Raw genomic sequence first — 15440 nt, 5'->3', positions numbered from 1 at the left:
ATGTCAAATTTATTTCATTATTCATTATAGTACTAGACACAAACTGAAAAGTGCAACATAAAGTATTTTTTAAGCTGGTAAATACTTTAGACTAAAAAAAAAACCCACACGCTTTAGTAGCTTCTCTTTGCACTAAACAATAAAATGCAAAAAACAAAACAATAATAATGATAATAGCAATTATAATGCTTTGATTTGACTCACCCACATACTGAACATAGACAGAAATGTTTTGTACACACTATTAAAAGTTTCCTTGAATAGAAAATAGCTGCAATGTGCGCATATTTATGGAAATCTATTGAAGAAAGCAACAAGGTTTAAATTGTTCATGTGTTTATTGGTACAGTATTACATGGTGCGATATGTAAATCGAAAAAAAAAGAGAGAGAGAGAGAGAAGAAATCTCCTAAAAATTCACTGTTGAATGTCATCTTCATTGAGATAAAAATAAGATGTCCTTTTACATTAACAAACCATTAGCTGAGGTAAAGTTAAAACAGGTCTAGAAACATACTCGAAGCATTATGGATCCTCGCGATCTTCTCCTGGCTTTACAATCTTCCTTTTATAACCCAAGTGTAGTTGATGAACTTTAAAGGGCCTACATGGCTCTCGGATTAAAACAGGACTGACTCTGGCCATAAAATAGGGAGTGTTAGTCATTATAAGTCATGAAATCCAAGGAGAAGTGGATGCTCATGTCACACACGCACGCACACACACACACACACACACACACAAGCAGGTTTTAAATATGATATAATTTCAGATAAAAAGACACTGTGTGCTCTGTGTTTTTGGTGTACCTACTGTGAAGCCAATGGGCATTTCCCAGAAATTGACAAAGTTGATTTACACATGAATGTGTGTGTCTGTGTGTGTGTGTGTATGGGTGTGTGTGTTTGGGAATGCACATGTTAATGAACGAGGTCATGCATGTTTTGTGGCTGCGCCGGTATGCGTAGTGACACATAAGGCATCTGAAATTTAAACAGCAACATGGCAGGAGAACTCGAGCATTCGAGAATGAGACCAGACTGCAGTAAAATACCACAAGGTTATAAAGACCTGACCCAGTCAATGAGTGACGGCCTCTGTGAATTCTTTTACTTTTTGAGTTTCGAATGCATCAAAATTCGTTGCTTAGTTATAATTCCAAAAATCTTTCAACAAATTGTAAATCAATCTTTTAAAACCATTAACATTATAACCATCTAGGTTTTGGGGACCCACTGAAATGCCATAGTACCTACCCTGGTACCCTATAGAGTCCTATGGTGCCTACCATGGTAAAGTACCATCACAATACTATGGTAAATTAGGTACTGTCCTATAGTTTACTGTAGTAAATTTTCTTATAAGAGTTTCTAAATAAAGCTGCGTTTTGTTAATTTCCCCTCTGTATAGAGACTTTTAGGACACCACAACTCTAGTTATACTCTTTTATAATTGGTTTCAGAATCATTTATAAAGTTTATTTTGAACTCAACGCTCAACTTTTAATACGTCCCAATTATATCAAACACCATCTTCATCTATTGCAGATAGTCTTTGAGCCTATACATACTCAATTATCCCATAATGAGCCGTGCACTCTTTATGACACTTGAGATATTTTAACCGCCTGCTTTTCTTCATTGTACCCAAAGGACGTGCACCACACTGTTAAGTAAACCAAACATGCACAAGAGCAGACAGCAACATAAACCACAAAGGGGGGAATTTTTTGACACGTGGATATATTGCTTGGGATATTCCATGTTACGCTTGCATCACTTAAGCCTGCCTATTTTATGGCACAGAGGTCCGGCGGAAAAAAGAACAAACACTATTATCATCATCAGCATTATTGTAGGCATTATTGTTATTTACAAAATGAGTTTGGCAAACTGATGATCCGATGCCTTAAAGCCACGTTTATCCTTAAAACACGTTTCAAGTCGGCCTCGAGGGCTCCACTGACTTATAAAATAAAAATCCCGTTTTCAATGTCTTTTTTTTTGTCTTATTAGTATCGTACAAAAGCTATAGAGAAGGAACAGTTCAGTCACAGATTCAGCTTGGTGGGTTTTTTTTTTTTTGTTTGTTTGTTTTTTTTGACAACGTCCGTCCATTGCGGTGTCTCCTCTGTAAGAGCTGCTCAGAAGTGTTTCCAGCAAAAAGAAAAAAAAAAAGAAAGACAGACAGAAAGAAAGAAAGAAAGAGAGATTTTGGCAAAGTCACTCCTGGAGTCAGATCTCTGTATGAAATGTCCACAGAGAAAGACAAAGTCTTTTGTCATTTTTTTAAAATTATTATTTCTGCATAGCTCTCTAGCAGCAGAATCTCAAATAGATTGGGGAGCGAAACCAAACAAACCCAAATGGACGAATCACATAATCCTGTGGATGGATCAAATGGATTACTCTGTAATCGATTGCTCTGGCCTGGACTAGGCAGAGAGATGACAGTGGAGAGACGGGGATTATGCAGGATCAAGAAGCTGTGATTTCTTGAACACTCATTTGATAGAGACAGGGACATAGAGAGAGAGAGAGAGAGAGAGAGAAAACATGGAATGAGGCATCTCTCATACTTTGTACTCATACTATCAAATCTTGGCTAGACTGGCATAAGAGTGAGACGAAGGAAAGGGTGTAAAGATCATCATCATCAACATCATCATCATCATCATCATCATCATCAACAGGTGTTCGTTCCACTTTCAGTCCATAAGGAACTCAGTCCGTAGGAAACAGAGGGCGACAGAAACAAGGAGCTCGATGGAAGGACAGAAAGAAGGGAAGGATGTCCAGTCTGCAGTACTCCACATAGAGTGATATCCAAAGGGAGACTGAAGGCCAAGAAGGCTGGAGAGATCCATTACAGGTGAGCTCTGAATGCCATCCACTCTCATGCAACCACACACACACACACCACACACACACTCTGTCATCAGCCAGTTATATTTCTATAACATTCACTCACTGATTTTTTCTTGATCTCTCTCTCTCTCTATCTCTCACACACACAAACACACACAAACACACACAGAGCGGCTCTAAGGGTTTGGTCTCCTGCTCCCCCCTGAGCACTGTTCAGTGTGCAGTCTTCCCATGATCCTTCACTTCTTCCCTTTGCAGATCTTGGCGTAGAGAGGGTCCTTCCCCTGGAAAAAGACAAAATTTTGTGTTATTTCTCTATCTTTGATGAAATAGAAGTTCTAAATAGTGCGCAGATGTTTTTTTCCCAATTTGCATCCAGTAGTTTATTATTATTATTATTATTATTAATAATAATAATAACAAAGAATGCAAGCATGGTTTATGATACTGTGTCAGATTCCAAACCTCAACACAAATGCGCTATGAATCATGACAATTATATTTAGACAAGATTGCTTCAAGGTGTGTCAAAATACCATGACAACATATGCACTACCAGTCAAAAGGTTGGACACACCCAATTCCATAGTCTTTTCTGAGTACTGTTTCTTTCTACACTGTAAAACAATTCTGAAGGCATCGTAAATATGCAATAATCTCCTGTAAACAGTTGATGTTGAGATGTTTCTGTTTCTGCTCATAGCGTCTCGAATCTGAGATGATCCTAATTGGTGGTTTTTAATGCTGGTATCTTTAACTGAACTTCTCCTCTGCAGAAGAGGTAAGTTTTGGTCTTGCTTTCCTGGGACGGTCTTCATGAGAGCCAGTTTCATTATGGTGCTTGATGCGTTTTGCAAATAACCTGGACAATACTGTTCTTGCAAGAATTAATCCAGAACAGTTGACTTTCGAGTATTAAAATAACACATCATTATTGTTGTTACACTATGCCATGTGTGTGATTTTCTAATTTTGAAAAAAAATCAGTATTCCTTTAGAAGGTAGAAAATAAATCACAAAACATATAACAATGAAATAGAAAGTGTGTCCAGACTGTCGCTTTTTGCTGTGAATGGGTATATTTTAAGAAGTAGGACATCCTTAAAATAGTGTAACAAGTCACACAAATGTATTATTTCATGCCAATTTATTTATTTTATTGATTAACAGTGTAGTATAAAAATCCTTGAACCCAAAAATGTATCTGTAGTATGTGTTTGACTGTTAACTGAAGTCAGGTTTGGGTGCCCTTTGCTGAAACTTGTAAAATAAATAAAATAAAACAAAATAAAATAAAATAAAAGTTTTGTTTTTGTTATTTAACACATTTTCGGGGCATAGATCTTATTCATATATTCACTTTACAGAAATATTGTGCTTTGGTTTTTGTTTGTATCTTAACATTTAAAAGGAAAAAAGAACATAAAACATATAACCAAAAGTTTCCTAAGCCATATTAATAAAGATCCTATATTTTACTCTCTTTAATGTAACACAAGTGTCTGAGGTCCTCCATAGTGCTGGTTATTGCTCCAGGTGAAATACGCCTCAGATAATGCATTTCATTATCCTTCAAACTCCCTTTATTTCACTCCTCCACCAAACTCGCCGTTTCAGTGTCTATGTAAATAAGCTGATGCTGGACCACAACCCCTGCACAGAACAGCAAAGCTGAGCAACAAGATAATGGATGATATCTTTTTATATGAGGTCACATTAGGAGGGAAAAAAATCAAATTGACTGGAAAGACAAAGTTTTTTATTTGTACATGCACACTGGAGACCCATCTGCAGGTGATTTTTTTATAATGCATCCCACTTAAATAACACTTTTTTAAATCTAGCCAAAGCAGAGAACTTAACCATGTTGTGGACTGCAAGTGGAACACTACTTTGCAGGGGGATAGGCTCATGAAAACCCAAGTAATCATCTCTGAAGAGTTGCAGCAAGCATGATTTCATAACACTCTCTTAGACTAATGATAAGGGAGATAGGACAAGAGCCAGCTATCACTTGGGAAAAAAGTTGCACATATACATTTATGCCCAGAACAACAAGCAATAAACTGCAGAACAATCAACTCTGAGTCTTATGCTTAAAAAAATAAATTGCATTTTGAGTCGTGCATCTAAAAGCATTTAGGTAACTGAGAACTCTTTTAAATTATAATATACTCTGAGACATAATGAGAGAACCAAATAAAACAGAAGAAAGAAGAGTTGTGCCTCAATTCCCACAATGAATATCATACCCACACTGAAGTATTAAAAAGCAAGAATTATTGATGGGACAATCAATGATTTTAATCGTTAAAAATTCCTACAATGCGTCATGTTGCATGTTTTTTTTTCTGACATAACTGTACATGTTCACAAGACTGTTGTACAGTGGTGTGAAAAACTATTTGCCCCCTTCCTGATTTCTTATTCTTTTGCATGTTTGTCACACAAAATGTTTCTGCTCATCAAACACATTTAACTATTTGTCAAAGATAACATAATTGAACACAAAATGCAGTTTTTAAATGATGGCTTTTATTATTTAGGGAGAAAAAAAATCCAAACCTACATGGCCCTGTGTGAAAAAGTGATTGCCCCCCTTGTTAAAAAATAACTGTGGTTTATTACACCTGAGTTCAATTTCTGTAGTCACCCCCAGGCCTGATTACTGCCACACCTGTTTCAATCAAGAAATCACTTAAATAGGAGCTACCTGACACAGAGAAGTAGACGGAAAGGACCTCAAAAGCTAGACATCATGCCAAGATCCAAAGAAATTCAGGAACAAATGAGAACAAAAGTAATTGAGATCTATCAGTCTGGTAAAGGTTATAAAGCCATTTCTAAAGCTTTGGGACTCCAGCGAACCACAGTGAGAGCCATTATCCACAAATGGCAAAAACATGGAACAGTGGTGAACCTTCCCAGGAGTGGCCGGCCGACCAAAATTACCCCAAGAGCGCAGAGACAACTCATCCGAGAGGCCACAAAAGACCCCAGGACAACATCTAAAGAACTGCAGGCCTCACTTGCCTCAATTAAGGTCAGTGTTCACGACTTCACCATAAGAAAGAGACTGGGCAAAAACGGCCTGCATGGCAGATTTCCAAGGGGCAAACCACTTTTAAGCAGAAAGAACATTAAGGCTCGTCTCAATTTTGCTAAAAAAAAAACATCTCAATGATTGCCAAGACTTTTGGGAAAATACCTTGTGGACCGACGAGACAAAAGTTGAACTTTTTGGAAGGTGCGTGTCCCGTTACATCTGGCGTAAAAGTAACACAGCATTTCAGAAAAAGAACATCATACCAACAGTAAAATATGGTGGTGGTAGTGTGATGGTCTGGGGTTGTTTTGCTGCTTCAGGACCTGGAAGGCTTGCTGTGATAGATGGAACCATGAATTCTACTGTCTACTAAAAAATCCTGAAGGAGAATGTCCGGCCATCTGTTCCTCAACTCAAGCTAAAGCGATCTTGGGTGCTGCAGCAGGACAATGACCCAAAACACACCAGCAAATCCACCTCTGAATGGCTGAAGAAAAACAAAATGAAGACTTTGGAGTGGCCTAGTCAAAGTCCTGACCTGAACCCTATTGAGATGTTGTGGCATGACCTTAAAAAGGCGGTTCATGCTAGAAAACCCTCAAATAAAACTGAATTACAACAATTCTGCAAAGATGAGTGGGCCAAAATTCCTCCAGAGAGCTGTGAAAGACTCGTTGCAAGTTATCGCAAACGCTTGATTGCAGTTATTGCTGCTAAGGGTGGCCCAACCAGTTATTACCTGTAGGTTCAGGGGGCAATTACCATCATTTACCATCATTTAAAAACTGCATTTTGTGTTTACTTGTGTTATCTTTGAATAATAGTTAAATGTGTTTGATGATCAGAAACATTTTGTGTGACAAACATGCAAAAGAATAAGAAATCAGGAAGGGGGCAAATAGTTTTTCACACCACTGTACTGTATATCTGTGTGGCTAATTAGGAAAGAAGGAAGTTACATTAGTCCGAAATACACCATAACTTTAAAAGATAAAATCTTGGTTTAGCTCAGTGGAACTGTAAAAATATTCGCGAGTCTCAGCTGAACTTTGGAATGAATTTTTACTCAGAATGAATTTGTGGAATTTGGCTGCGATTACTTACATTGTACTCATTTTCCGGGTGACAAACTTCACGGTTGGTGTGTAGAGCAGGAAATTTTATATCATCCAAGGCCTATGGTAATGTACTTATACTGTATCAACAGCAATTTGGATTAAAAAAGCACTGTAGTGTGAGGGTAAACCAATCGCTAATCGATCATCAATTAGTTTACTCAAACCAAACATTGATTATGGAATAGTTACCGACTCCAATCACTAGCAAGTGACATGATATGGGGATCGTTTTTATGACATTACTGTATACATCATTGAGAGTAAATATAAATGGGAGCTGTATAGTACAGTTATCAAGTACTAGCACTTCCTGGTTTTGCTTCTATGGTTAGTTTTAGTCTTCTGGATCCTTTAAATTAATACATGCAAGTGTTGCATAGTATTCTGGTACAATACTTAAAAAGTACGACCAAGATGCTAAAAACTTTTAAATAGCATTTTGAGATTTTTACATGACTACATGGTCTGGCTAATTGAACTCGCAGGGACCTAGAGCCTATTCCAGAAGGCTTGGGGCACGAGGCGGGGTACACCCTGGACAGGGTGCCAATTCATCGCAGGGCACACACACACACACACACACACACATACACACACTCTCATTCACACACTACAAGCAATTTGGGAATGCCAATTAGCCTAACCTACATGTCTTGGGATTGTGGAAGGAAACCTGGAGTACCTGGAGGAAACCCTTAATATAAGCTGTAGGAAAATTTTAAAGAATCACAAGCAACAGAGGAGAGAGTGGATTATCTTCCTGCTTTATGAGTGGAAGAGATGTCTGCATTAATGGAAAGACTTGGAGTGAAATATGGAGTTATTTTAGTTATAAACTGAGAGAAGAAAATATGACCTAAATATACAGTACACCTAAATATTCACTGCACAGTCGAGATTCTCTCTTTAGAATTTCTTAAGAGTAGCGAATAAGAGGGCGAAATGTGTATTTTCTTATTCCGGAGCAAGCAGAAAACCAAGTACAACTAAATCTATGCATTTGCAGGATATCTAATGTAATGCAGTGTGGACTCAGGATCTATTTACTTTTCTATAACGTTTATATAATATTAATGATTATAGACGATGACAATGTTTAAATGAGTGATTACACAAGTTGTTAGGGGGGAAAACTACAGCAATCTACTGTGTTTTTCTGCAAACAATTACAGATCCATCTAATTTTCCTAACAAAGACACAGCTCGATATTGAAAATAACCTGAGAACATGACACAACAACGTCATAGATCATGATGTGTCTCATTAAAAGCTTTTCTAGGTTTTGTATTTCTCAAAATAATTACAACTCTGCTATAATACGTTTATCATCATTTTTTTTCTAACCCATTGTCTAGAGCAGGGGTGGCGAACCCTTTCCCTGCTCGGTTGCGGCTCTTCAATCTATCCACATGTTCTGTGTTTACACTTGCAAATTATTTTGGAAATGTCAAAACATAATTTTTCAATAAAGGAGTATGTATTTAAATGATTTTTTTTTACACAACCTCTCGCGCAATTTAACAAAGACTCACAGGATTGACGTGAAGTTTATTAGTAGCCTGTCAATCATCATGGCAGATGTTAAAGATACTGAAATGTCAGTCTAAAAAGCTAACTTGGCTTTTTCGAAAATTTACCAAGTATTCAGAGACGATCACATTAGCATCATATCAACTAGCATAGAACATTGCTCGTGCAAAAACGCCAAACCTTGAAGGGGAATTTATTAAGTGCCTCAGTGATGCTGCTGCTATTCTTTGCCCGAAAATTAAAATTTGAAACGTTCAGTAAAGGACCTTCAACTGTTAAACAGAGAATAATGGACATTGACAATTCAGTAGAAACACATTTATTATCAGATCTTTGTGCCGGTATTTCAGCATTGCGTTGGATGAGTCGTGCGGTGTTCAAGACAAGACACAATATTAGTACGGTTTGTGTCAGAAGATTAAAGAAGAGCTGCTTGACATTGTGCCGCTGAAAGACAGAACTCGTGGCATCAATCTGAAAGAGACACTGATGACTGTTGTTGAGAAAGTAAATCTGCAGTTATCAAAACTAACAGCAATAACGACTGACGGAGCTCCAGCCATGTTAGGATCTGAGAAAGGTCTTGTAGAGCTGTGTAAAGCTGATGATCGTTTTCCAGAATTTTGTGCGATTCACTGTATTATTCATCAAGAGCACGTGGTGTCTAAAAAGCTGAACTAAGACCACATCATAAAACATGTGCTGGAAATTGTCAATTTTATACACACATGCTCTGAATCACACACAGTAAAAAATCCCATTAATGAACTTGATGAAGATCTTCCATCGGATCTGCTTCTGCACTGCGGTGTGATGATGGCTTTCAAGAGGTAATGTGGTTTCTTGTCCTTTTTTGTGCTTTTGAATTCGGTGAAGCTGTTCCTTGCAGAGAAACATAAGGACTATCCTGAGCTACATGATCCCCAGTGGATTTCAGATTTGGCTTTTTTGGTCGACATTCTGCATTATCTGAATGTGGATCTGCAAGGGAAGTTAAAGATGCTGCCTGACCTGGTGCAGTGTTTTCACATTTGTCAACAAACTCGAGCTGTTCAGGACACATCTCCAAAATAGAGACTTCACACATTTTCCAACCTTGTTGAAGGCAAGTGAACAAGCAGCAGAGGTTGGAAGAGGGAGTACTGCACAATTTGCAACACTCCTTGAAAATCTTGAGAAAAGTTTTGAGGAGAGATTCTCCAACCTACGGCAAAAAAGACCACAGATTACATTTCTGATCAACCCATCCGCTGCCGAATCAGACTGTTTAAAAGCCCCTTTAGTAGAAGATGAAGCAGCATCGCAGCTTGAAATGATCTAACTTTCTAAGGATGACAGACGTTCTGAAGAAAGGAACCGTGGAGAGATATCCCAATGTCAAACAGGCTGCACTCAAACTACTGTCAATGTTTGGGTCAACTTACATCTGTGAATCACTTTTTTCGACATTGAAACAAGTGAAATCAAAGCATGAAAGAGTTACTACGAGTACCCACAACTGAATACAAGCCAGACCTAAACAAGACTGTGGAAACCAAGGACAGTCAGGTGTCCCACTGAGTCAAATAAAAGGAGGTAGGCTGATTTTTAATTGGAGACACAGATCATGACAGCAATCATGATAACAATGGATTTTTTTTTTTTCAGATCTTGTTAATATACTCAGCAAAAAATGAAACGTCTCTTTTTCAGGACTGTGTATTTCAACAATAATGTTGTAAAAATCCAAATAACTTTACAGATCTTCATTGTAAAGGGTTTAAACAATGTTTTCCATGCATGTTCAATTAACCATAATCAATTAATTAACATGCAACTGTGAAATGGTCGTTAAAACACCCAAAGAAAGATGCCCAGGGTCCCTGCTCATCTGTGTGAACGTGCATTAGGCATGCTGCAGGGAGGCATGAGGACTGCTGATGTGGCTAGGGCGATAAATCGCCATGTCCGCACTGTGAGACACCTAAGACGGCGCTACAGGGAGACAGGAAGGACGGCTGATCATCCTCGCAGTGGAAGACCACGTGTAACAACACCTACACAGGATCGGTACATCCGAATATCACACCTGCGTGACAGGTACAGGATGGCCACAACAACTGCCCGAGTCACACCAGGAACACACAATCCCTCCGTCAGTGCTCAGACTGTCCGCGATAGGCAGTCCATGAGGAGGAGATGCACTGCAGTACTTCAAGCAGCTGGTGGCCACACCAGATACTGACTGGTACTTTTGATTTTGAGCCTCCCTTCATTCAGGAACACATTGGGAAACATTTTTAGTTTATGTCTTATGGTGTTGACTCTTTTAGTGTTTATACAAATATTTACACATTAAGTTTACTGAAAGTAAAAACAGTTGAAAGTCAGAGGACATTTCTTTTTTTTTGCTGAGTGTATGTTTAAGCTTGCAGTGCATATACAGTCATTTCTAACTATTTTACAGGAGTGTATCTGAACACATTGCTGCTGCTTTTGCATGCACAAGTCATGTATCAAATATAAAAAGGCCCGTAGGCTTCTTTATAAAAAAAAAAAAAGACATAAAGATTCAGAACAAATACTAAGGTTGTTTATATAAACCTCTCAGCAGCAACCTCATTTCCCCTCACGTCTATTCCAACCACTCAACAGTCAGCATTACCAGTATATACTAATCACTGGTCTGATAATGTGTCGTCTGCACCTCTTTTATGCCTTAAGTTAGATTTTTTTTTATTTTTTATGATTGAACCATAAGTCACTGTGTAGTTTAAACAAAAAAAAAAACACTATCATCTGAAAATGATAGACAGTCCATCAGGATGCCTGGATAGAGAACTATTCCTCAAGACTATGTTTAACATAAAAGAAAGATTCCATAATCTTTGGAAGCAAAATATGAATAAATAAGGGGTGGCTTTCACAAGCTGGAGGATCTCTACATTAGCACTTTCACCTCTGTGCACAGATCTGTTTACCTGCCGGTATAAACGGTCTAGCATAGCTTAACCCTTCCAAACATAAATGTCTGAAATCTTGAAATCCACTTAAGTTCTGAATGTTGCTTTCCCACCCCCACCCCCCCATGTGCAACGGGTTATTACTGCATATTTAAATAAGCATATTTTATTGATGCATTCACAATGGCATCAGCAGTGATTTAAATGGCTTATGTAAAATACAATATCAGGAGTAATAAATATGACTGAGTTGGAGTACTTTTTAAAGAACAGATTTATTTTATTTTATAATTTTTTTAAAGAATGCATTGGGGAAAAAAATAGACGTAAATAGACTAGGCAAACATTGTTCATTTACATTTAAAGAACTTTTTGTGACCCAAATGAAAGAGCTGACTAAAGTGCAAAGAAATGCAGATCACAACAGTGTGTGTCCATGTGTGTGTGGATGTGTTGTACTCTATGTCCATTCAGCAATGCTGAAATTTAATTACTGATTTCCAGTAGATATAGTTTTAACCTTTTTTTTTTTTTAATTGTGACCTGACATTTCCTTAGGGTTTTCCCCCCAAGATAGGGTTTACTACCTACCAGATATCAGAAAAGCAATAAAACTTGCAATACCCTTGGACTAACAGCAGATGTCAGTAAAGCGCTTTAAACTTCCTGGCTAAAAGTAATGAGAGAATAAGGTTGCTCAATCTTTTTCAGCTCCATCTTCTTCCACCTTCCTCACCTTCTATTTCCCTCCTGAAACTCAGGAGTATAGATGCCAAAGCTCAGAGAAAACACAATACAAGAGTAATTGCACAATCGCAGGTGGTGTGGCTGCTTCAGAACCTATCCAGTAAGACTGCTCCTCTGCCCCCTGCTTCTGTTTTCACACCAATCCACTTATTACAGTATCGCAAGCAGGACAGACGAGGAAGGCCCAGGAGGAGGCAGTGCGTGTTACTCTTAGCTGCAAAGAAAGAATGACGGCTTGATAACAGCAATGAAGCCGACTCGCAGTGGGAGCTCCGAGCCCAGTCTGTGGTCCATCTACAGCCACAAATCAGCCTGACACCGGTAAATCAAGCAACACGATAATTATGACTCACTCATCCCCTAGTTCCTCTTACTGAGAAATGGAGAGAGGGATGAAAGAATAGATGTGAGTGAAATAAAGCAAGGACTATAAGAGAAAGGATGGCACTCTGTCGAAGTGACAGCCTCGAGGACTGACAGTAGAGCATGAATAAGAGAGAAGCAAGCAGAAACTGTGAGCCTATAGACCTTCATACGGCACACAGAATATGAAGCAGCTCAAAAGCATTCTCGTCCATTACGCTTTTTATACACACACACTCATCTCTTTCGTCACACATTTCCGATAACGCCCCAGCTACCTCCTATAGAACCCGCTTACCGTCTCAACGCACAGAGAAGTGCAGATGTTCTACAGGAACCGAGAAAGGCAGTCTAAGCCATTGCTAAAAATTCCAATATCCCCATCCTACCATATAGCTGAACGTTCTTTGCTCTCACAAGCGCGGAATTTTCCTCCTGACATCTACCATTCTCTTTTTTTTTTTTTTTTACCAGTTTCCAGTTTTATACATAAGGTACCCTTTATTTTACTCAGAAAGAGATGACATACCTTTATCTTTTCCCTATTGCTCATTTGATTTCTTTCCCCCTTATCTGGTCATATAATGGCTTTGACCTTTACTTATTTATTTATTAACTTTTATTTCATGAGCATCACCCTCATTTCTTTTAACACTCTCAATTACTGTAACATTCAAGACTTAACCATGTATTATTCCTTAACAATTTCACACCAAACCATTAAACTTACACAGCACACAGTATATATTCATAGTATTATGAATGATCTGTGGTTTATTTGGGAGCATTTAATAGTGTGATTGATTTTACTAATTGTGGGGAGGCCTAATTTGAAGCCACCTCCCTCCGCATCTTATCAGCTGTAGGGAGAGACCTGCCCAGTTAGTCCACTACCCCTCTCACAAACTGGAATCAGTCAATAAGGTTAATTGACCCACAGGGTGACATAAAAACGATGCGCAAATAAATGATAGAAAGACGGTTGTGCGAATATGATCACCATTTTGAACTTTCTCTTTTTTTTTCTGTCTGTGTGCTCCCTGCTGTCCTCGTCAAAATGCCAATCTGCCCATAAGAGCCTGCCCATGTTTCACATTTCTAAAATGTCATACTATGACGACATAGTGTAGAAATAGTTCTGTAAACAATTTATAGAAAATACAAGTAGGTACGGTATCCCTTTTGCACAAATGTCAACAATAATTTGAAGTATAGCATAATAAAGTCTACAAATAAAAGTCAAAATGGGGAACACTGTATCTAAAATCTAAATAGATTATGCAGCCCAAATCAGATTTCTTTTTATCTTTCGCTACATTTTCCTAGAATGCCAAGCATATCACCAAGAATGTACAAACAAAATACAAAATTCCTAGCTAAAAACAGCAACACCAATATTCATTATCTGCCACTTTTAATATGATTTATACTCATTTTTGTATACACACACAAGGTCTGGTCTTTCCAGAGGTGCCAGCATCTGTACATGTCTCAGCGGCCATCCAGCATTATTAAGCCCCACACCACAGTAACGAGGCCAGCAGATCGGTGTGCATGCACACAATGACACACAGTTCTGTTCCTTCACACTTTATTAAAGTTTTATACACCAGAGCCAGAAAGCAGACGTCCCCCACCTCCCCAAGCCTCTGTCTGCTGATAGAGGAGGCCACTTGGGTTCCTAGCCGCATACTACAGAAGTTTCCTGGAGGCACACATCAGTGCAGAACACTAAATTACACAGTAAGCCGACCCACTGGTGAGATATAAAACGTGCAGTGTGCTCTGGATCTGTGCATCACCACACAGATTCCAAGTGTGCTTGATCATCCTGATTAAGACTTTAACCAAAACACAAAAAAAAATTAAGGAGGATTTTTAAATATTTCCTTTTGTTCCTTGTAGAAAGATATATAACTTGTGCTTTACACTTTTTCAAGCCAGACATACTGTAATACTGGATAAATCATTAAACATGTCCATGAGGCAAGTTTGATCGACGCAGCAAATATCCAATCACATTCCAAAACAAACTCTTCAAAAACATTTAAGATTTTCAAGGCAGTAAAAAAAACTGTCTTAGGAAATCTATACACACAAAAATGTTGATACGTATACATCACCATGACAACTGAGGTTTCCAATCCAATTCTGTTCTTTATACACTGAGCCACAAATACACACTGAGCCTTTATAACACTTTCATAAGGACTGCATCAATCTTTAATGAAGCACTGCTGGAGAACGTCAAAAATATGCAACTTTATCTTTACACGTAATAGAAAAAGACATGAAATACGATGTTTGCGTGTATATATCATATACACTCACTGAGCACTTTATTAGAAATATATTACACTAATCCTGGATTAAAGCAGCCATTTGTTGTAAGAGCAGCCTCAATCTTTCGTGGCATTCCCCAATTTCTGATAACAATAAGAATCATGTGAACATAATGGCATCAGTCGTCTCCCAATCTATCATATCTCAAAGATGTTCTACTGGATTCAGAGCCGGTGGCTGGGAAACACTGAACTCACGGTCATGTTTATGAAGCCAATTAAAAGATGGCAAAGGATGCACATGCACTCATCTAGGCTTTGGCATTTAAGCAACGACTGATTGGTATTAACGAGCCTAAAGTGTGCCAAGAATTTCCCACACCTTTATACCTCCTACACCAGCTTGAACTATAGACACAAGGCAGCTCGGGTCCATGAACTCATACTGTTGATACTAAATTTTGCCCTTACTCTGGCAAATGGCCTTAGTCTGGCCATTTTCTATTGACCTCTTTTATCAACAAGGCATTCTTGTTCACAAACC

General features: G+C 38.3%; 1 protein-coding gene across 11 annotated transcripts in view; it reads right to left on the bottom strand.

Annotated features, from left to right (window-relative positions):
• Positions 1-341: 341 nt before the first annotated feature.
• Positions 342-15440, bottom strand: part of dab1a (DAB adaptor protein 1a) — a 409818-nt gene continuing 394719 nt past the window's right edge. For all 11 annotated transcript variants that reach the window (XM_053488880.1, XM_053488879.1, XM_053488881.1 and 8 more), the window contains one exon: positions 342-3151. Coding sequence is in view for 1 of the 11 variants with exons in the window: in XM_053488881.1 (XP_053344856.1) it covers positions 3107-3151 (45 nt within the window). In the remaining 10 variants the exon portion in view is untranslated. The remainder of the gene's footprint in view (positions 3152-15440) is intronic.

This window comes from Clarias gariepinus, chromosome 27 (genome assembly GCF_024256425.1).
Source record: "Clarias gariepinus isolate MV-2021 ecotype Netherlands chromosome 27, CGAR_prim_01v2, whole genome shotgun sequence".
NCBI lineage: Eukaryota > Metazoa > Chordata > Actinopteri > Siluriformes > Clariidae > Clarias > Clarias gariepinus.
Note: the sequence above shows the minus strand (reverse complement) of the source record. Positions and strands in the feature narration are given on the sequence as shown.